Source organism: Dermacentor silvarum, chromosome 8 (assembly GCF_013339745.2).
Source record: "Dermacentor silvarum isolate Dsil-2018 chromosome 8, BIME_Dsil_1.4, whole genome shotgun sequence".
NCBI classification, from domain to species: Eukaryota; Metazoa; Arthropoda; class Arachnida; order Ixodida; family Ixodidae; genus Dermacentor; species Dermacentor silvarum.
In genome coordinates, this window is record NC_051161.1 from 100,653,711 (window position 1) to 100,675,570 (window position 21,860).

Consider the following 21,860-nt stretch of genomic DNA (forward strand, 5'->3'; position numbering starts at 1 on the left):
ACACCCTGAGGGAATCGATGTTATGCGAAGCAGTGTGCGGGCAGTCTACCAAGTTAACCAAACGACCATGAGAACATCAAGACGTACTTAGCCGTGCGGGCAGTCTACCAAGTTAACCAAACGACCATGAGAACATCAAGACGTAGGCGGCTCTTTCATGACCTGCATGACACGCATGTCATGACATTCAGGTCATGAGTCCTCAGGAGTCCCTTTAGCTACACATGAGACCTTAAGGCGAACGCCTTCATCATGCTCATGACTATGACTTCTACCAGCATCCATTTAGTGTCCCCTCCACTTAGTACCCACGTCCGAACCCATATCAATGGTTTTTGAGCGTTAATCTTTTTTTGCTGAGTCATTGTCATTTTTGCTCCGTCATTATCATGACTATGACTTCTGCCATCATCCTTTAGTGTTTCCTACACTTAGTGCCGACGTCCGAACCCATTCCAGTGGTTTTTGAGTGTTAATCTGTTTTCGCTGAGTCATTGTCATTTTTGCTGAGTCCTGCTGATGACTATGAGTTCTACAAGCATCCTTTAGTGTTTTCTTCACTTAGTACCCATGTCGGAACCCATTTCAGTGGTTTAGTGTTAATATTTTTTGCTGGGTGATTGTCAAGACCTACATGACACGCATGTCATGACATTTATGTCATGACCTATCACTTACGTTTGTCATATACTCCGGTCATACTATGCCAATTTTGGTACCTACCAAGTTAACGAAACGACCATGAGAGCACCAAGACGTAGGCGGATGTTTCATGACCTACATGACACACATGTCATGTCATGACATATCATTTATGTTCGTCACATACTCTTGTCATAGTATGCCAATTTCGGTACATACCAAGTTAATGAAACGAACATGAGAGCACAAAGACGTAGGCAGCTAGATAGATAGATATTGTCAAAGTAGCAAATGTTTGCCAATAAATGCTTGACATTTAAAAGGGGAGGGGGGGGGTGGTCCAGAATAACTTTTTGGGGGGTGTCAGTATCCTCCTGAAGGGGGGTGGGGTGGTTTGGGAGGCAGCAGCGGCGAGCGAATTCCCTTTCATGCTGCTTGTCGCTTTAACGCGAACTAGGCGCGCGAGAACACAGCGCGCAGGAAGCCGCGTCAATTATAGCCGGCCGGCTAGCCTTCGACCATAGGGGCTATGCTCATACCTTGATCTACATTCTGTGTGACCTCATGTCGTGTGCTAAACTGCATCGCTGGTAATCCACCTTCACAGCTTTGGAATGGCGCTGATTTATTCACTGTTCTAAAACCACCAGTATTTTTTTTTACTACCAATAGACAAGACGCTAACGCCAAGTGGTGGGTTTTCGACGGCAAGCGGTGCCGGCCGTGGCATTTCCTCAAGGGCCGATGCCCAAGCCCCGATGACAGTGACGTCTTCGGCAGCCTCGACGAATACGAGTGCCGCTGCTCATCGCCAATGGATCTGGGCGATGACGCCTGCGGGCGCTGGGACACATGTAGGGGATCCGGAGACTCCAACGTACTGCGGTTCCCGTATTTCGCCGATGTGTCGCCCGGCGGTGACGGTCAAGTGCGCTACATCAGGGCTTCGGCGGCGACGCTGCTCACGCAGCAGTGCCTCATTGGCTCCAACCGGTTCTTCTCGGAGGAAGCCTGCAAGAGAGCCTACGTGGACGGACGCCACGCTCAGGCACGGCAAGAACGTATATCTAGCCAAATGAAGTCGCTTCTGCGTTTACATTCGGCGCATTTTTTTCTACACGTTTGTTTCAGTCTATCCTTGTAACTTTTATTCGCTTCTTATGTTGTGAATCACCTGTCATCGCGGTAAAGATTTGGTTAAATATACATGGTCGTCACGAGAGTCTGTCACTTCAATACAAAGTATTGAAGGACTCTGTCGTCAGAGTAATTTTCAGAGCGTGCACCCTATCTTTTCGTCCCTTGTCAGCAGGTGCCGGGAAAGAATTGGATTTTACTGTTTCGGACACTTAGGTTCCATGTAACACCTACTGTGTAGCAGTAAACCTTATATATATATATATATATATATATATATATATATATATTACTCAGTTATATACTAGATTGAACTCTCTTAATGCTAGGTTTCTTAGCTAGCCGCTCACACGAATTATACGCAAAAGCCTTAGGGACTGCAGACGACATATACTTGGGTTGCTACACCAACACAGACCTGCAACAGGAAAAGTTTGTAGGTTCATTATTCACCAGTTGGCTTCTCAAAGGGAAGTTTTATTTGCCTACCAGATATACCCAATTTGCTGTTTGACCTGCCTGTAAGAGTGCAATTTGTGCCGGGTAGGGAGAAAGCTGAAGCACAGATCGCTGCGTGGGGCATTAACAAACAGGTGCAGATGCTAGCCCCGTCGGTATTCGGCCACGCTCAAGCGTTGTATTCATCGTGTAATGCGTTCTGCAAGATTTTCTTGTAGCAGTTGGTAAAATGGACACACGTGTAGTTAATAGTCCAATGGGGAAAATTTATGGGGGCTGGTACCAAAGCAGATGGCAATAGCACGTAGCTGTTAAGCGACTTTGCGATTCGAGCCATGACAGAGCGGTTTTATTCTGAATTCAAAAGCAGTGGCGTCTGCATCCGAGAACTGAATGAAATTATTTGTGTTGTGAGATTTTCGCACCTGCTAAATGACGCCAGGTGGGTGTATTCTGACAGCTTTGAGCACGGATTGTGACAGCTTTGATTAACGTCTGAGCTGTGAAACCAAAGTGCGAACTTGTGATCGAGTTGAGTGTGTGAAGCGATAAATAGTGGTCGAACAGGGTATGTTTCAGGACGACAGGACTTGTCTTCTTCAAGACGAAGACAAGTCCCGTTGTCAAAACGCTGGCTTCTGAGACACACATTATTGGACCACTGCTGATAGCTTCAAGCATCCATTGTGTACAGGTGTTGTTTGTTTATGTACATGTATTTTCTATAAGTAAGTTGTTAACAGACTGTGGAAGTCGAAATCGTTTTTAGCTAAAACGTTCCCGAAGCTGTGCAGCAGCCACACAGCAGGGTGCTGTTTTGATATGACGTACTGTGGCTGCGTGCGGACATGTTTTGTTTTATTCCTATGATTTTATAGACCCGACGCTCATGATTCTACTACTGAAAGCGTATGCCTTCTCCGGCTTAAGCTTTAAATACTCGCTACTTGTCTTGATTTTCTTAACGCATTGTCGTTCTTGCAACTGGAGAAGAATGGACATGAAATGTTTGAAGTCTGGAAATTCGGCAGAGACTTTCGATTATTGGCAGTGTCTGACAGTGATGCCTTTATTTCATATGGCTGGTGGCCATCGCAAGGCAAGAGAAACTCACAAGCATTCGTCGCCGCCTTGTTTGTTAGACAGCGCAGCTCACTGAGCGCTTGGCTAAACTTGAGCTTCCTCCTTTAGCATAAGAAGCTTCTCAGCCTCAGACACGAATTTTGTTTCTCCTTCAAAACTTGTCAATGTATCCTGAAATGAAAGGAAGTTTTTCTTCCTATTTAAACGCATCGTAGCATCCATACCTGTATACTGGCCAGCTATTATTGTGGTGGCCTCAAAACATGTATGAAGCCCAAGAAGGGGATTGGCTACACAGCAGGTGATTATAACTATACACTACTAGGACAATTTAAATGAACAATAAAAAGGAAAATAAGGAAACAGTGGGTAAAGTACGGAAAAAAGGACTTTGATTGGCCGTATTTCGCAAATAAAAAATTAAAGGCGCCTCGATCGGCAGCACTAGTAGCACAACTTTTCAGATTCTCAGCAGCATATAAAATTAAGATAGTTGACATTGACTGAGCATGATGTAATGCAGCGCGAAATACATGACCTAACAGTGAAGTTAACACGCAGAGGAAGCGCTAGTGCTTGTCTGTTACCTTCGTCTTGTGTTAAATGTTTCGCGCTACAGTACACCATGTTCCATCCCGATTTCTCAACGAACTTGTGCAGAACTATTATAATAGACCTGTGGTTGATACCTAACTAACATGCACAAAATGCCACCAAATTTGATGCCAATAAATTTAAACCTATATTACTATCTCGAAATGCAAGGAACAGTCATCGGATGGAAGAAAAAAATGAAGGAAAAAAAAACAATTGACTCGGGTCTGTTACAAAAAGAACAGATGTTAGTCATGAAAAGACCACATCTATGAAGGTAAATATTTGACGCGAAACTGCACAGCAGTAGTATAACAAATATCACCTGGTATTGTCGTGAATAGCTACTGCTGCTTTTTAGGCGCACCACAATTTTCGTTTCTTTGGTTGGCTTGGACAGATTTCGCCAAAATCGAACGAGAGCGTCGCTGCATAAGGAAGACTGTGCCTGGTTTCGTTTAATTTCCCCTGCGAAAAAAGAAAAAGAAAAATGCTGTTAGACCTGATGACCGACCTCCCTTGACTTTTGTAAGGGCGAGAGATAACGTTTTTTTTATTGTGAGAACTCTGCTACTTTGCATAGGAGACGGGGAGAAGCTGAAAGGAAATCAGGGAAGTGTGTAAGTATGACGATGATAGTGTGGAGTGAACTGTATGCACCTACGATGAGCAAACATCGGACATTCTGTGTGCATCTTATATGAAGATTCTGGGAGTGCTGTGCTGCATGAATGTAAGCTGGTTGTAAAAAAAAAGAAAACGAAGAAAACTAATGACCAGTCAGGTGTTCTTGGCCATGGCCGGCTGGCATTCGCTGTTCTTTTTTTTTTTGCGATAGGCTGTAAGTACGTTTATGCGTAGTATTAATACGTTGGGATGCAAACATTTAAATTAGCGCCCATGGAAGAAGTGAAGTAAATACATTTGCAGCCAGTCATTTTAAAGATCTGGCATGTCAACGAAAGCTTCACCGCACTTTGTCGAGAAAGTAAATGTTTGTTTCACCGTATCAGAAGCACAATAAGGCAGCTTTTCAACACGCACCGAAATCGAAAATAGTCTCACCTGTGACAGCGCTCACCAGCACGCCAATCAATATAGTAGCGAAAATCGTAAAAAAACTGCTCCACAAGGGTGACATATCAAGCAGGGAGAATGGTACCCTGGATCTGTAATGTAGAGAAATAAGTTATTCCGACAGCTCAAGGAAGGTATTTTTGGCAGCTCACTGACAGTCAATTGATATCCTAAGGTTCTGAACTCCATAGTTGTCATGGATGGAACACGCGAAAGCAGCACGTTCAGGCCAGACAAGATTTCTACAAAGCTTAGTAGAGAGAAATGTGGCGCTGCGGCCGTCCAGCTAACATGTGAAGGATGGTTAGTACGTAGATTTGTCTATTGTTCATGCTTGTGGGTTCAGTCCCTATGGGGGCCTTATTTATTATGCTCTATCTTTCTAAATTTCAAATCAATCATGGTCTTATATGATGCATTACCATTATCATTGCGTATTGTTGCACTTAAAACGCAATATTTCGTAGAAAATGAACAATTCGCAAAGTCACAAAGCCATTTGAAGGCAGAAGGACAAACTTTAAGCAGATTCGTATACTTACTGCCCATCGTTCTGCGCTAGCTGCATTTGTATACTTGCGGGCCCCACCACTAGCGTTAGATTTCCGTTTTGTAAATTTCGTGTGAAAATCAATAGATTAGGCCACGCACAAAAAGTGACAAGTGGTTGAACAGGCTTGGCACGCGTGCCCTGTCACGCACATTTTTCTGCCAGTGAGGTCTTTCACTTAAGCTAGAAGGCAGATTGTGAGGGAAGACAGGGATGACAGCTTGCGTGTCAATTCTTCCTTCATGGGGAAATTTTGCATTCAAAGGTCGCACACGTTTGAAGCGCGCCAAATGCGACGGAACGTATTTGTGTAGCGTGGCATGCGAGGAAACACAGAAACCAGTATTATTAATACTCTTCAAAGCCCGTTGCCTTATTAGCAGCAGCTGTGCCTGAGTGACTGGGATGACATGTTGCTGAGCACGGAGGAGAGAAAGACTTGGTTTCTGGCTGCGGTGGCCGCCTTCCGACGGTGGTGGATTGTATAACAGCTCCCGCCCTTTAAGGAGCCGCACGTGGTCAAAATTAACCCGAAACCTTGCAATGAGACGTCATTCATAGTCAGACTGTCGATTCAGGACGCGAACTCCTTTATTCTTTGTCTTCCTAAGTATCTTTGACTTCGTAGAGCAATTAATTTGTTTCATTCCTGTCTATAGGAAGGGTGTTTGATGGGTGTTATCTGCCAGGCCACTGTCCCACAAACCACCCGCTGCCTTTGTCTTTTCTGTGTTACTATTCTGCATTAAAAGCCAATAAAGCTATTGTTACGGACCCACTGAAAAGGCCACTCTGCCTGAAACAGAGAGGAAGCCGAGGTGGGGGTTGCAAGCTGTTTGCTGGAGTTAACACACTATTTGCGTGTCCGCCACTGTGCCTTTACATGAAGATATTTACTATGTATAGTTTTGTGACATGCGCTTCACCTTCATGAAATTGGGTGTGTGTGATTGTTATTGATTAATTCATTGTTCAGATTTCGCCCATGGTTTCTCATGCGTGTTACTCCTAGGTTCTGTAATAAGTACGTGGCTTTCTTAAGACCATGAATCCTCCTGGAGTGAAAACTCAGAAGGCATTGCTAAGCTAACTTACCAGCAATTCGCATTGCGATCAACGTTGATTTTACGTCCTACCACTTCCGTTGAAGCAAGTGTTTCATGGGTCCCTAGAGGCTTTGGTCCGAATCACGTTGACTGCATGCCCTGCGTGTTCATTAGCTGCAGGGACAGCGACTTAGCTACACATTGCCCGTAGGTAGTGATTAAGGAGATTTATGTATACGATGCTTACAGCGTACCAACCATGTGAAGACCGCAACGGCTTAAAAATGTATTTGCTGTGGACCCGTTAATTACTGCAGCCGCAGGAAGAACGAACTATCCGGTGTATTTCGCAAGCAGTCGTAATTGAAAACACGACACAAGGCAGTTCAGTATGTAGCATCATAGCATCATAGTGAAGCACACCCTTCCAGAGGCTTTCTTTTTTTTGCGAAAGCAATTCCAATATTTGAACAACCCGCAACCCGTGCTGCATTTGAAGTTTTGTAAAAGGTTAGTGTGCTCTGGTTCCAAGATTACCTGTACTTTGCACGGTTATGGCAATGTCTGTAACTAAGCTACCGACAGGCCGAAGACTTGATACTGAGGGACGGTTTTCGCATAAATGTCTTGTGCCAGTTTGACGCCTTTTTCTACGGAAGTTGCGTCTATCGACGTACCTGTTCCTCTCTCTTTCGAACGGGATTAGTTCGGTCTAATATAGAAAAGGGCTAAGGCCATCTTAGGCTCGTTGTCGGAAGTCATGATGTGCACTCCTGGCTTCATGTGTTTTTTTGTTGATTAGCAGAAGAATGTACTATGCTCAGTCGTTCAAAAAAATGCCTTTGGTGAACTTTGCATTCACTGACAGGACAAGTATCCATTCTTTGAAGTAGACAAGTGGTAAGGAAGAGTTGAAATATAGAAGCAGGCGAACACGGGAATAGCGTGACCCGTTTGAACAATATACAAACTTTCGTTTGTAATGTACCTACGCGTTGCTTTCCAAAACGTCGCTGCTGTTTGACACTAAGGTGTCCGAAGTATGGTTCCCAGGACAGTAATCCAGTGATACAGGCATTCTCGGAGGCATTTTCCCGCTTCGAATTACGTGTGTGATGTGCCAAAGCTGGAATGCTGCTGTGACAGAGGTTGCAACTCCAGCACCCTGCGAAGGTTTGCACGCAAGCTAGACTCACCAACTTTCAACACTTCAGAGTTGGTCACGTTCCAGCTCTCGAACAAAGACCAGACGGCACTGATACAGGTCACGAAGTAAAACTCGGTATTTTGATTAACGTAACTCTCTGCTCACGTGTACAGTAACCTTTATCCTGTGCACTGGATTCGTAGTGCGAAGGCACTCAAATAAGTCATGGCGAGAGAAGAAGCTATCTTTGCCATTCGTATTTGGCGATTAGCTCCATACCTGTTATTATTATACTTATTCAATAAGTTGAGAATTCAATAATCTAGTTCGCGTGTTAATAACATAGAATAGCTATACAATACAATGCTCAAGTAGTGCTCAAACGCGAACAGCGTTACGCATTTGGGTGGCCTTCATATTCGATGAAAGCTGTTATATTTACTTTGATTAGATAAACTAGGAGCCCTGAACATGAAGAAAGCCTACGCACCTTAGAATGAACGAAAGGAAACAGCGCAGCCAACAGGCATAGCCCTACAAAAGTGGCTGTGATGGAAGCGTACACCATTAGGAACACCTAGAGGCGAAGAAAAAAAAAACTTGTAGTTGAAGAGATGGTTGCTTACACATTTGAAGCGTATGAAGGCCGTGCAAGAAGACACAGGACATTACGTCATAGATTGTAATTTTATCCTCGGAACATGTCACAAGCTGCTGCTGTCTGATATTGAGAGCGCAAACAGGCTGATATCGCCAGCTTTGTAAAACTGCGAGTACCTCCAGTTCGTACTGTTCCTTCTGCTTTGTTTATGGTTTCTTTGAAGTTATGTTACCATATACACATCACTTACATATGGTGAGTTTCCTATCCTCTCCACTCTTGCTTGGTGGTTTCGAGACGCAGCGTGAGACAGACATCGCATCATATATTACAGTGACCCACTTCTAGAAAATTTAAATATCACGCCAGTACCGAATTGTGGAGAACCCAGGTGGGAAAGAACTTTTGCAACTTTGAAGCCGAAAGTAACGTGCAGATAACGCGTGAGCCTGCATTCGATCGTGCCATGCTACCTTTTGCAATACTGTCGGTATGCTGTGACCATAGCGTAAACTATCATTGAAGATAGCCACGTCATCCCACAGATACACTCGGCTACTACGGTGCATTGCATAATGGCCCGAAGTGTACGGTGTTGGAAACAAAACGTTTATTAGACGGGGCACGTATTGGGGACTTTTGTAAAGCATCTATAAAAAGAGTTGTGGAAATTATATAACACTACCAAAACGAATACAACCACAGCAAAACACCAAGAAACAGTCAAAACGAAGACGACCAATGAAGAAACAATGTGATAATTGAAGCCCAAAACAAGAAAAAAGAATTAAACTTCCGTCAATGATGTAGGACAGGCTGACATAAAAGAAATTTGAGATTGCCGTACTCACCCTTGTCAAAGATCCCACGTATATGCAGAGGGTACTGTAAAGGGTCATGATGACACCTAAGATTAGGGCTGTGAAAAAAGTTACGTTCAGTTGTATAGAAATACGTTCAATTGACAATATATACGAGTAGACTTGAGGGTCTTCTGGCCAAAAATATGTTATGTCACCTTGATCTAGGCCTACTTTCTATTACATAGCACTACATACATATGAAACAGGTAGCAAAACCTAAGGAATTTGGTCAATGTACCCTTACATATATAGAAAAATACGTCAGGATATGTTTGAAAAAACCAAAGCCACTTCCACGAAGTAATATCTGTCGAAACAGCGGAGCTGAGGTTGTCTTCGTTTTGACTGTTTCTTGATGTTTTGCTGTGGTTGTCTTCGCTTTGGGCTATAGTTTTGGTAGACCCGAAGGAATGACCACAGCTCCACTCTTTCGACAGATTTCACTTCGTGGAAATGCCTTTAGTTTTATTGGGATAGATAGCAATTATATGCGCACTCCAGGGGCCGTATTCTGAAACGTTCCATTTGGGCGAAATTTCTTTTTTCGCTTTCAGGCGCGCGCCGATTGGCTGGTTGAACAAAACCGGAAAAGCAGTCGCGCCACCTAGCAGTTCCGGTGTACGTCATTTTGACGTCACGGTGTCAGTGCGTGCTCCCGACATGTATTGAATAAACGAACACGCCTGTGTCGTACTGCGGCCGATACATTCGAAAACAACACACCCGAGCCGCTCTGCACTCTCACGGTGCGCCCTCTCGTGTGTTTTGCGAAACGTTAGAGAGTGCGTGTTGGTAGTGCATGCTGACGTCACGGGCATGCAGCTGGTTGACATATTGAACGCTACTTTTGCCTAGGCGAAATATCGCCGAAGTGGAACGTTTCAGAATACGGCCCCAGGCGCCTTTCTGCCGTCGTCGTCGCCGCGAGGTTCCGTATAAAGTCCACGGGCGATGAAATCGCCGCGCGCGGTACGCTGTATGTGCGGGCGAAAGCGTGCGACGGGGAGCCGGCAATCGCGGCTCGTGCACACAAGGGCGGGAAGCGGGAAGTGCGCAGTTTTCCCTTCAGCGAGGCTCTCATCCTCTACTGTGACGTGACCTGCGTAACACGGATGGCGAAGGATCGACTAATAACACTGTTAAGGATGTAAGCGCATTTCGCCGCAGCACTTTCCAGAGATAACAGCGAATTCCACATTGATTATCAACAGGAACACCTATAGGGAGCAGACACAGATATTAGTTAAAGTTCCTTAACCAAGTGCGTCAATAACTATTACCGCGCAAAAATTGTTATCACAATGCAAATAAACAAACACTACAATGACATTATACGAGTAATTACAGAGTCAGAAGTCGCCGTATAAAGTTTTCTTTTGAAGTGCTGTATACTTTTAAATTGCATTGTGCACTTGGGACTGTATCTTGTAATGAGAGTGATTGTTCGGCACTTTCCACATTTTTGGATTTCATCTGCTGTAATTGTTCGTACGATTACCTAAGGTGGCCGATATGGAAACTTCTAGCATGTGGCAGAAAAAAAAATAAATTGGTTGTAATTATTCATGCTCCCACATGCTCCTACGTAAATAACAATGAAGGGAGCAATATTATCCCCATCCCTAACAGTGTGGGCATGAATTTTATATGAATAATTTTGCAGGTAACTGGCTATCTAATATTGTTTGCGGTTCTGCAAAGTGTCATTCGATGGCACAAAAGGTCTGTGTGAGACGAGCAACTGAGTATGTCACGCCAGCGTGAGTGTGTCGACAACGGCACAACGATGGTTTGATGAGAGCGGGCAACGACTCATTAATTCTACACTAGCGATGAAACGCTACACCCTGTTCCATCACTACCTGGGCCATTAAGGAAGGTAGTGCACTGTGCAAACTGGGCCAATCCCGAAGGTTGTGCAATATCACATGGAGTCTGAAAGGGACAGGTGCCACCAGGCAATAACGGGCGCGCTCTCTTACGAATAGACCAAATGTTGCTATGCGCCATGCATGACTGCCGAGATTGCGCACGCAGGAATCATGCGCCGTACGTGATGCAAGCGGCAACTGCCTGTGAACGCCAAGTTGCGCATGGGAAGGACTGTCGCAATGTTATTAAAGACGATAGTGTTGGGCTGCCGAAACGCGAAAAACTTTTGTCTGTTTGTCGGTCACTCGATTCAACCGCCCGGCCAAAACCAATTGAATCACCCGGCCAACACCAACCATGCTGCTAGCACTGGAGGCACGGGGTCATACACGTCAACATTATACAGCGCAAAGGAAATCTCAGGCCTATTTGAGGCAAAATATATGTACATAACCGTGATCCGCAGCGTTAATTTAATTAAGAATGCACATTGGACTTGTTTTTACGTTTGTAAATGAAAAATCAACACGATAAAAATGCTGTCAAAGAGGTGCTACGTGTTAAAAACAAGCCGACTGAAGCCGCGGCTCTGTAGCCGGCTTTAAGCCAACAGTAATAAAAGGTCAGCCAACCAAGAGAACAGGCTGGCTTCAGAAAGGGATATTTTACGATCGATCATATTCATGTCATAAATCAGGTAATAGAGAAATCTGCGGAGTACAATCAACCTCTCTGTATGGCTTTCATAGATTATGAAAAAGCATTTGATTCAGTAGAGATACCAGCAGTCATAGAGGCATTGCGTAATCAAGGAGTACAATATCTTGGCAAATATCTACAGCGATTGCAGAGCAACCTTGGTTCTCTACAGGAAAAGTGTATAGAAAGATGCCTATCAAGAAAGGGGTCAGGCAAGGAGACACAATCTCTCCAATGCTATTCACTGCATGCTTAAAAGAAGTATTCATGCTCTTAGACTGGGAAAGCTTAGGAGTGAGGATCAACGGCGAATATCTCAGCAACCTTCGGTTTGCAGATGACATTGTCCTATTCAGCAACAATGGGAACGAATTACAACAAATGATTGAGGACCTTAACCGAGAAAGCGTAAGAGTGGGGTTGAACATTAATATGGAGAAGACAAACATAATGTTCAATAGCCTGGCAAGGGAACAATGATTCAGGTCGACAGTCAGCCTCTAGAGTCTGTAAAGGAGTACGTTTATCTAGGTCAATTACTCACAGGGGACCCTGATAATGAGAAAAAATTTACGGAAGAATAAAATTGGATTGGAGTGCATACGGCAGGCATTACGAAACCCTGACTTGGAGCTTACCACTATCGTTTAAAAGAAAAGTGTACAATCATTGCATTCTACCGGTGCTAACATATGGGGCAGAAACTTGGAGGTTAACAAAGAAGCGAGCCGTGTGGAACAAAGAAGAGAGCCATGTGGGTTAGAGAACAAGCGGGGAGAGCCCATATTCTAGTTTACATTAAGCGGAAGAAATTGAGCCGGGCAGGCCACGTAATGCGTAGGATGGATAACCGGTGGACCATTAGAGTTACAGAATGAATACCAAGAGAAGGGAAGCGCAGTCGAGGACGGCAGAAAACTAGGTGAGGTGATGAAGTTAGGAAATTTACAGGCGCAAGTTGGAATCGGCAAGCGCAAGACAGGGGTGATTGGAGATCACAGGGAGAGACTTTCATCCTGCCGTGTACATAAATATAGGCTGATTATGATGAATAAAAAGTCCCAACAGATGGCACGAGAGCAGGGCGAACGCGCGAAATTTGAATTGAATTCAGCAAAATGTCCATTGCATCCATCATGGGAGGAGTGAGAGATGGGAAGAGCGTGAGGGGTGGGAGGAGAGAGAAGAGAGGGTGTTACGTATCAGGGGCGGCAGAAGACTATCTTCTTTCGACGTAATTTGCAGCGACGCAAGCAGATACGCGGCAAATTTTTTTTCTCGTGTAGTGCATGCGTTAGCGGCCTAATTCGGAGAACATCGGGCTGTTGCGGTTTGAAGCCCTGGTTCAAATCCTACCATGTGACAGAAAAGGCCCCAAATGAAGCGAGACAAGAAGTTCAGAAGAGTGGAGAGCTGGGCTAGTCGGCACATATCTATGGCATTGAAACAGCGTGAATAAAGACATGACAAGCGCTTGTTCTTTCTCGGTTTTCCGTGTCTGTCTTCGCTTACGCTTCAATACCATGTAAAGAAAAAAAAAAAATCACTGACGATCACGATACTCGCTAATGCGAAATTTGAGCGCAACTTTCGTGCTTTCATTTCGCGATATATTAAGGCAAGGAATTTGAGAGAGACATGTAGCACAGTCGCAATGGTTGGAAACCTGATCGGGGGTCAAGAGCGTCGGCTTTTATGCATGACTCGTAGAATGTTCCACTGTAATCGATGGTGCCGCTTAGCTTACAGAAAGTACTACACAGTTCGCGTCACGCATACAATCAGATTACAAAACAATCGCAAACCATGACAATCGAAACAAGCGCGAACGAGACCAAGCAAACGAAACAAGCGCGAGCGAGAACTGATGCGAGCAGACGATAGTACGAAACGAGGGGTCTGGCTGATACCAGATACGAGCACGCAACGAGCAGTCGGGCAGGTTCGCATGAAACTAGAGTGTACTAGAATATGGTCGAGTGGGACGAGCGGCTGGGGCGGCGCGTGCTTTGCAGTGAGGCGCCCGACGTGGAAAAATACTGTGGCGGCGCTGCGATCGAATTGGATTGGGCCACATCAAGGTTGCGCCGTTGGAAACTGCTGGCGATACTGCTCGGCAGGGTCATTCGCACTACTTCGCGCGCTGGTATTTGCGTTAAGACCTCTCACATGGTGTTCATAATCGAATATGACATGTATATATGTCTTAAGAATAAATGCCTTTCTTTCTCTTCATTTTATTTTTTAATGCCGCTCGGTGATGCGCGTGCATTGCGGCCGCAGTGTCGGCTTTCATTCTGCTATGTTATTGTACGGTTCCCTTTGGAGAACAAATATTTTTCTCGTTCTTCAAGCAGCATGTATCTCTCGTGTGTATTGTTCCGCATACAGTTTTCCATCAGTAGGTCTTGCGAAACGCAAACGGAGAAACATCTGTAACCTTCCTGCTTGCCGCTTCAAACTAGTAAAGCATATCTGCCCCATCCGGTACCTTGTACTCAGATTTCTTTCTTCTTTTGGGTTTTTTTACGTGCCAAAACCAGTTCTGATTATAAGGTGCGCCGTAGTGGAGGGCTCCGGCTTAATTTTGACCACCTGGGGTTCATTAACGTCCACTACAACGCAAGCACACGGGCTTCTTGCATTTCGCCTCCACCGAAATGCGGCCGCCGCGGCCGGGATTCGATTCCGCGACCTAGTCCTCAGCAGCGCAATGCCTTAGCTAACTGAGCCCCCGCGGCTGGTACTCAGATTTACGGGAAGCATTGTCATTAAAAAAAAAACTGCAGCGCAACATTCTATTCAAGTTTCCGCCTTACTCGCGTAACAGAATGCGGAGTAATGGGTACGGGGTCCTTTATCGCGGTCGGTGTCATTCTGGAAATTCATTTCAAGTGGATGCGTTTTGCAACCTCACCGGCTACAATTCGTAAATTGCAATATGTGTCGTAAAGTAATTAACTAAGAAGCTCATTAATCAATTTTGTTAATAAGTTGAATAGGTGTTTCGATTTCTCGTGCTACTAATGTCCGCCTCTTCGAATAACCCAGCTCATCAATGAGAATTGTGCTAACTGCCACAGGAGATTTTTAAAAATTCTCTAAACCTTAATTTCGAACACCCGGTATAGTGGATACGGCGTTGCGCTGCTAAACTGGAGCTCGCGGGTTCAATACGTCGCGGAATTCGATGGGAACAAATGGAAAACACTCGTGTACTTCTATTTAGGTGCACGTTAAAAAGCCCCAGGTGGGGAAATCTAAACCGGGTGCCTCATACTCATATCGTGGTTTTGCCACATAAAACCCACAAATTTGTTTGAACTAAAAAATAAAAAGACAGGTGGCTGCGTTCTTCGTCGTTTTTCCAGGAGTGTAAACAAAATAAATTATTCTCGAGTCTGATTTCCGAGAAAAACATGTTCCGCTTATCCTATATTTCATACATAAATGTAATGCCATTCCCAAATGTCTGTCCGCTCAACTAAGCAGGTTGTATATTATAAACGGCTGCTTTCAGTTATTCAACGCACTATCATAACGACAATAAGGAAGCAATTAGAGAAACGGCATACCTCACATAGACGTACAGATATGTGTAGATCTGCTGCGTTCGTTCGAGAAGATGAGTGTGGTACCACATGGGGCACCCAGTTTTAATGGGTTGCAAAGATGGTGAGGCTGTCAAAAAAAAAAAGTTTTCCTTGCCTGAATCAAGTTAGCAGATTTATAGGCTGCCCCAAAACGGGGCATTTATATTGAATGACAGCTTATTACACTTATTAGCAGGGCTTATTAGCAGCTTATTAGCCGGACTTATTAACACCCCTGCGTTAATTCTCTCAGGAACTGCGCCTCTGCGCAACAGCCACGACTCTCCGGCAGCAAAATCATTCGGAATAACAGTCCGCACTTGCATCGGTAACTCACCTTTGAGACTGCAATAGTGCTGTTATGCGTTACATTCGTACGGAAACGACTGTTCGGCGTCGTACAGCATATCAATAACACTTGCATTATATATATATATATATATATATATATATATATATATATAGTTTTAATTGCCTGCTATGAATATTATTTCTGGGAATGAGAGTTTTATGTGCAGTATTCACTAATACGTGTGTTTCGTATGCAAACGTGCACGGTCGGGAGTTCTCACTGTACCATTTGTACCATTCTCAATGTACCCTTTGATTTAATTACGTAGAAATACATCGGTCATTCTTCGCGCCACGCAGCTAATAAACCTGGTTTATGTCACTTTAATATTGTTTTCTTCGATCATTGTTCCTGATCAATATCCACCGACAAGAAGCGCGCGTAAAATGACACGCTATCAGTGCATGTGCAGAGATGCCATTGCAGAGATGCCAGTTGCTTTTAGAAGACAGTAATAAAAACAATGGTTCACTTGGCTAAAACTACCTTTGGTACCCGCCGTCAAGAGTCATGGGCGCACCAAAGCAACTAAAAAAAAAAATGCACTACACAGACGTTTTGCGAGAAAAACTGGGCGCCGCCAGCATCCGCGTAGCGAACGCGCGCTCGCTAGCAGACGACGCGCTTGACAACGACAGCAAAACTGAAGACGACGCGTTGTATAATCCATGCCTCAAATATATATGTTTAGCAAGATGGTGTAAACATAAATTTGCAGTGGAAATAAAGCACTATTTTAAGAGCGTACTATGCGCAATCGGCCTCGGCGCCCGCAGCGAAAGTACGTTGAATATGCCGCGGAGCGCGTCTCCGCCCCAATCCAGTTTGCTCGCAGCGCCCTCGCTCAATTTTTCCACACGCGGCGCCTCAGCGGGAGAGCGCCGTTCGGCCCACTCGACCATTGTCTAGTACACTCTAGTAGAAACCAATGAGAGGGGCTCCTTCAGTGACGTGCGCGCGGCATGGAGGAAGGAAAAAAATGGCGCGCGGGAAATTGGTTTCATGTAGAGTGTACTAGATAATGGTCGAGTGGGCCGAACGGCGCTCTCCCGATGAGGCGCCGCGTGTGGAAAAATTATGCGAGGGCGCTGCGAGCGAACTGGATTGGGGCGGAGCCGCGCTCCACGGCATATTCAACGTACTTTCGCTGCGGGCGCCGAGGCCGATTGCGCATAGTACGCTCTTAAAGTAGCGCTTTATTTCAACTGCAACTTTATGTTTGCACCATTTTGCCAAACATATATATTTGAGGCATAGATTTTACAACGCGACGTCTTCAATTTTGGTGTCGTTGTCAAGCGCGTCGTCTGCTAGCGAGCGCGCATTCGCTACGCGGACGCTGGCGGATGTCCAGTTTTTCTCGCAGAACCTCTGTGCAGTACATTTTTTTAATGGTTTAGTTACTTCGGTGCGCCCATGACTCTTGACGGCCGGTACCAAATGTAGTTTTAACCAGGTGAACTGCTGTTTTTACCACTGTCTTCTAAAAGTAACTGGTATCTCTGCAACATGAAGCTACGTAAGAAAATTTTATTATTGATATCGTGTCATTTTACGCACGCTTCTTGTTGGTGGATGTTGATCAGGGACAGTCATCGAAGAAAACAGCATTAGACTGAAATAAACTACGTTTATTAACTGCGTGGCGCGAAGAATGACCAATGTATTTCTAGGTAATGAAATCAAAGGGTACATAGACATATATCTTCACGATATATATGTGAGGGGAAAAATGACAAATAGTCTAAATGCACGAATTGAAAAAGCGAGAACTCCCGACCGGAATAAGCGCACGTGCTTGCAGTAATACACTTATTAGGGAATACTGCACATAAAACTCTCATTCGCAGAAATATTATTCATAGCAGGCAAAAACATCTTATATATATATATATATATATATATATATATATATATATATGCAAGTGTTCTTGATATACTATACGACGCCGAATAGCCGTTTCCGTTCGAATGTAACGCATAACGGCACTGTTGTAGTCTCAAAGGTGAGGGACCGATGGAAGTGAGGAGTGTTATTCCGGATGATTGTGCTGTCGTAGAGTCGTGGTTGTTGCGCAGAGGCGCAGTTCCTGAGAGAATTAACGCGTGGGTGTTAATAAGTCCTGCTTAACAAGTTCCTAGCTGTCATTCAATATAAACGCCCCGTTTTGGGGCAGCCTGTAAATCTGCTAACTTGATTCAGACAAGGAAAACTTTTTTTTTTTTTGACAGTCTCATCAAGTTTGCCACCCATTAAAATTGGGTGCCCCGTGTGGTACCACACTTCACCGAACGCACAGATCTGCACATTTTTACGTGTATGTGAGTCATGCCGTTCCTTTAATTGTTTCATTGTGATCGTTATGATAGTGCACCGAATAACTGAAAGCAGCCGTTTATAATGTACAAGCTGCTGAGTTGAGCGGTCATACATTTGGGAACGGCATTACATTTATGTATGAAATATAGGACAAGCGCGTAACATGTTTTTCTCGGAAATCAGACTGGAGAATGATTTATTTTACCCCTAGAAAAAAGCCGAAGAACGCAGCCACCTACTTTTCTCTCTCTTTTTTTAAATTTAAACAAATTCTTTGGTTTTACGTGGCAAAACTACGATATCATTATAAGGCACCCGGTTTAGTTTTCACCACCTGGGTTCTTTAACGTGCACCTAAATAGTCTTTTTCTATTTCGTTCCCATCGAATTCCGCGACCTGGATTGAACCCACCAGCTCCAGTTTAGCAGCGCAACGCCGTATCCACTATATAGCCACTAATTGGGGCATACCGCGCAGGCACTCTTTCTCTTCTTTTTTTTTCTTTTTTGAAGTATCGACTGGAAAAAAATTCCACGTACGGCTTACGGCCAAATATTAGCATGTAGAATGACTAACTAAAACCATTTTAGGCGTTCAATCGCGGTCCGACTGCAATAAATGACCCCGTACCAATTACTCCGCATTCTGTTACGCGAGGAAGGCGGAAACTGAATGGGATGTAGCGCTGCAGTTTACTCTTTCTTTTTTTTTATCTATAACAATGCTTCCCGTAAACCTGAGTATAGGCGCCGGATGGGGCAGATATGCTTTACTTGTTTGAAGCGGCAAGCAAGAAGGTTACATATGTTTCTTCGTGTGCTTTTCGTAAGACCTACTGATGGAAAACTATATGCGCAACAATACGCACGAGAGATACATGCTGCTTGAAGAACGCGAAAAATATTTGTTCTCCAAAGGGAACCGTACAATAACATAGTAGAATGAAAGCCGACACAGCGGCCGCAATGCACGCGCAATTACCGAGCGGCATTAAAAAATAAAATAAAAGAGAAAGAAAGGAATTTATTCTTAAGGCATAAATACATGTCATATGCAATTATGAACACCATTTGAGCGATATGAACGCAAATACCAGCGCGCGAAGTAGTACGAATGACCCTGTCGAGCTGTATCGCCAGCAGTTTCCAACGGCGCAACCTTGATACGGCCCAATCCAGTTCGATCGCAGCGCCGCCACAGTATTTTTCCACGTCGGGCGCCTCACTGCAAAGCATGCGCCGCCCCAGCCGCTCGTCCTACTCGACCGTATTCTAGTACACTCTAGTTTCTACTATAGTGTTCTAGAATAGGGGTAGTGGGCTCAGATGACGGCTCCGCTGGAGGCCCTTGATGTCGCCTCCGAGGGATGGCGCTACAAACATTCTCACCTGAAACGTTTTGCAGTCTGGCGCGTACTCTATGCGGGTTACTTCACTCCATAGCGTAAATCTAAATACGTTCTTGCTATCTGTATTACCAGAAAGGCGTCAATTCGCATTTTGTGCTATATATATATATATATATATATATATATATATATATATATATATAACTTTACCATTGTGACTGCGACGGCTCGGGAGGCGGTATCGATGACCTCGCGAGTGCATGAATTTGGGCGCTGGTTCGCCACTAAAGTGGGCAGCTTGCGGTAGTTTGTAGCAGTTACTGTGACGATAATGTGAGCGCGATGATTCGTTTAACCATGATTCGTTTATAGTACTAGTTATCACCGTGTAATCGTCCACTGCGGTCCACTAAGGCCAGCGTCGAGCTAACGCCGCTCTCATTAGCAGTGGACCCTTGCCCAAGCTGACCGCACTTGGTCAAGTTGCGGACAGTTTTCTTGCATCATAAATGCATATACACGACGCATAGGGCAGAGAGCACACTACCCAATATTCTAGTACACTGTAGTTTCTACCGTTCGCGGCTGGCGGCGCGCTCTTTCATCTTTTGCTGTTGTGCTCATTCGCTCGGTTACTCCCGTGGCCGAAGTTCGCCCCAGGAACGGGCCAATAAGAGCTGCGCTCTAAAACCTACCGTAGAGTGCATGGCCAGAGTCAAAGGATGCTTCGCAAGAAAAGGCGCTTTTCTTATTGCAGAAGTGAACTAAATGATTCCCTATATGAGAGACGAAATTGACACACCAAAAGCCTCCTGAGGTTAACTTCTATTGCCGTATGCGCAGACAATTGTGCAGTAGTTTAAACAAAACAAAATGAATGCGTGGTGTATGTGCCTTGGCGAGAAGACTAGCTATGCAACGTGCCATGTAGCTGCAGAAAGTTTAATATAGTATAACTGTGAACGTCCGAGCCTAGATAACAGATGTTGTATACACCAATAAAAAATTGTTTGTGTACTACGTCGCTAAGGCTCAATTTCAAAAATAATACCATGGTGACAACACTGTTTACCTTTCATTTCAGTAGAAACAATCTTTATCGTTGTTGCAGGCATAATGTGCATGCGACGGCCTAGAACGGCATTAATGGCCTTTCAGGCAGCCTTGGGCCATTTCGTATGAACTTTTGTACAGGGCTCATCGTGCTGTCTTGGCTTGTCGAAGCTACACACTTAACTTGGTTCTCAACGTTTTGAATATATTGTCACGTAGTAGTGACGCTGAAGTAAACAGTCGTAAAACTGTGTATAACGAAACTGATTCTTTATTGGGCGAACCTGTGCCCACAAAAGCAAGCTACACTCAAAGCACAACTGAAAGCGGCTGAACACAGTCGGCGGTCGTCGAAAATCTGATCAGCGGCGAAACGCGTCGGCTTTTATACCTGAGTCATCGAAGGTTCCAGATTAATCCCTGATGCCCGCGTGTCTTCCAGAAAGTTCTAGACAATTCGCGTCGGTCATACAATCAGATAACTTAAGCGTCGGTGAAAACAGGCAACGGAAAGAAGCATCGATAACGTTCTAGAAACTTCCGATACAGGTGCGTCCTGCGCCGAGCGATAACGGTTTAACATTTGCTAGCCGGTGGAAAGCGGCCACCGGTGAAAGATAAACATGTATACGTGTCAATATGCATTACTATTTGTCATTGCATGCGGGAGAATAATGATACGGATTGTCATTAATTACCGCACTTGTTCTCTTTTCGCGCTTACCACATCGTTTCCTAATTTTCTTGATGGCATATACGCTTTTATCAATTGAGGAATGCTATCTATAAAAGCCAATATAACCCTTGATACATTTGTTGACTTTGTTAGACCCTATACGTCGGGTACCTAACACAGTATACGGTACGAGGATTTGAAATTGTGCAAGATATCTTGGACAGAGGCGTTTCAGTCTATGACGTGCACGATGCGTTTGTATACATCTCAGCCGGAAAGAAAGTAAGGTAGCAATGGTAATTGTTATCCAGCAGTGATTGCATTCATGTGGCAGCACAAATCAGTACGCATTTTAGGTACTAAGATGGACCTGATGTTCAAAACTTTATGAAGCACGAACCGCCCATATCCTTCTGTGCAGCGACAACCGCCTTTCACAAGCAAAATAGAACCTGTTGGGTGCACGACAACACAAATGCTGGCGCAATGTAAAAATCGAATGAGTTGTTGGTAGAGGGCAGGAGAGCGAGCTATGAATGCAACCCTTAGCTTCTTGACTGGAGCAGTTTCTCAAGTGGCGCATGCTGCCTGGATTATCTGTGCGGCTGAAGAGATCTCTCCCGCCGGAAAACAGGGTTGGAAGTCCATGCTCTGCTGTGAACGTTCTTTGATAGCTTCTGGGGGTTGCGTAGCAGAACTGGTTCTTTTTTGGTGATAATCTGACCGGCTAATGTGTCATTGTAGATT

General features: G+C 44.6%; 2 protein-coding genes across 6 annotated transcripts in view; one reads left to right on the plus strand and one right to left on the minus strand.

The window, feature by feature from the left end:
* The window catches only part of LOC119461597 (uncharacterized abhydrolase domain-containing protein DDB_G0269086-like), a 37,293-nt gene extending 30,992 nt beyond the window's left edge, over positions 1-6,301 (plus strand). Inside the window, exon 4 of one of the 4 annotated variants that reach the window (XR_007463124.1) lies at positions 5,923-6,301. The gene's annotated coding sequence lies outside the window, so the exon portion shown is untranslated. Of the gene's footprint in view, positions 1-1,314; positions 1,737-5,922 lie in introns of those variants that run through there. The other 3 variants (XR_007463122.1, XR_007463123.1, XR_007463121.1) reach the window with 3 other exon arrangements.
* LOC119461598 (sodium-coupled monocarboxylate transporter 1-like) overlaps positions 3,282-21,860 on the minus strand; it is an 84,357-nt gene continuing 65,778 nt past the window's right edge. For both annotated transcript variants that reach the window (XM_049655131.1, XM_037722951.2), the window contains exons 11-16: positions 9,188-9,255; positions 8,226-8,312; positions 7,581-7,753; positions 4,981-5,084; positions 4,241-4,383; positions 3,282-3,492 (exon numbers count right to left, since the gene is read on the minus strand). In XM_049655131.1, coding sequence (XP_049511088.1) covers positions 3,406-3,492; positions 4,241-4,383; positions 4,981-5,084; positions 7,581-7,753; positions 8,226-8,312; positions 9,188-9,255 — 662 coding nt within the window. In that variant the 3' untranslated portion in view covers positions 3,282-3,405. The remainder of the gene's footprint in view (positions 3,493-4,240; positions 4,384-4,980; positions 5,085-7,580; positions 7,754-8,225; positions 8,313-9,187; positions 9,256-21,860) is intronic.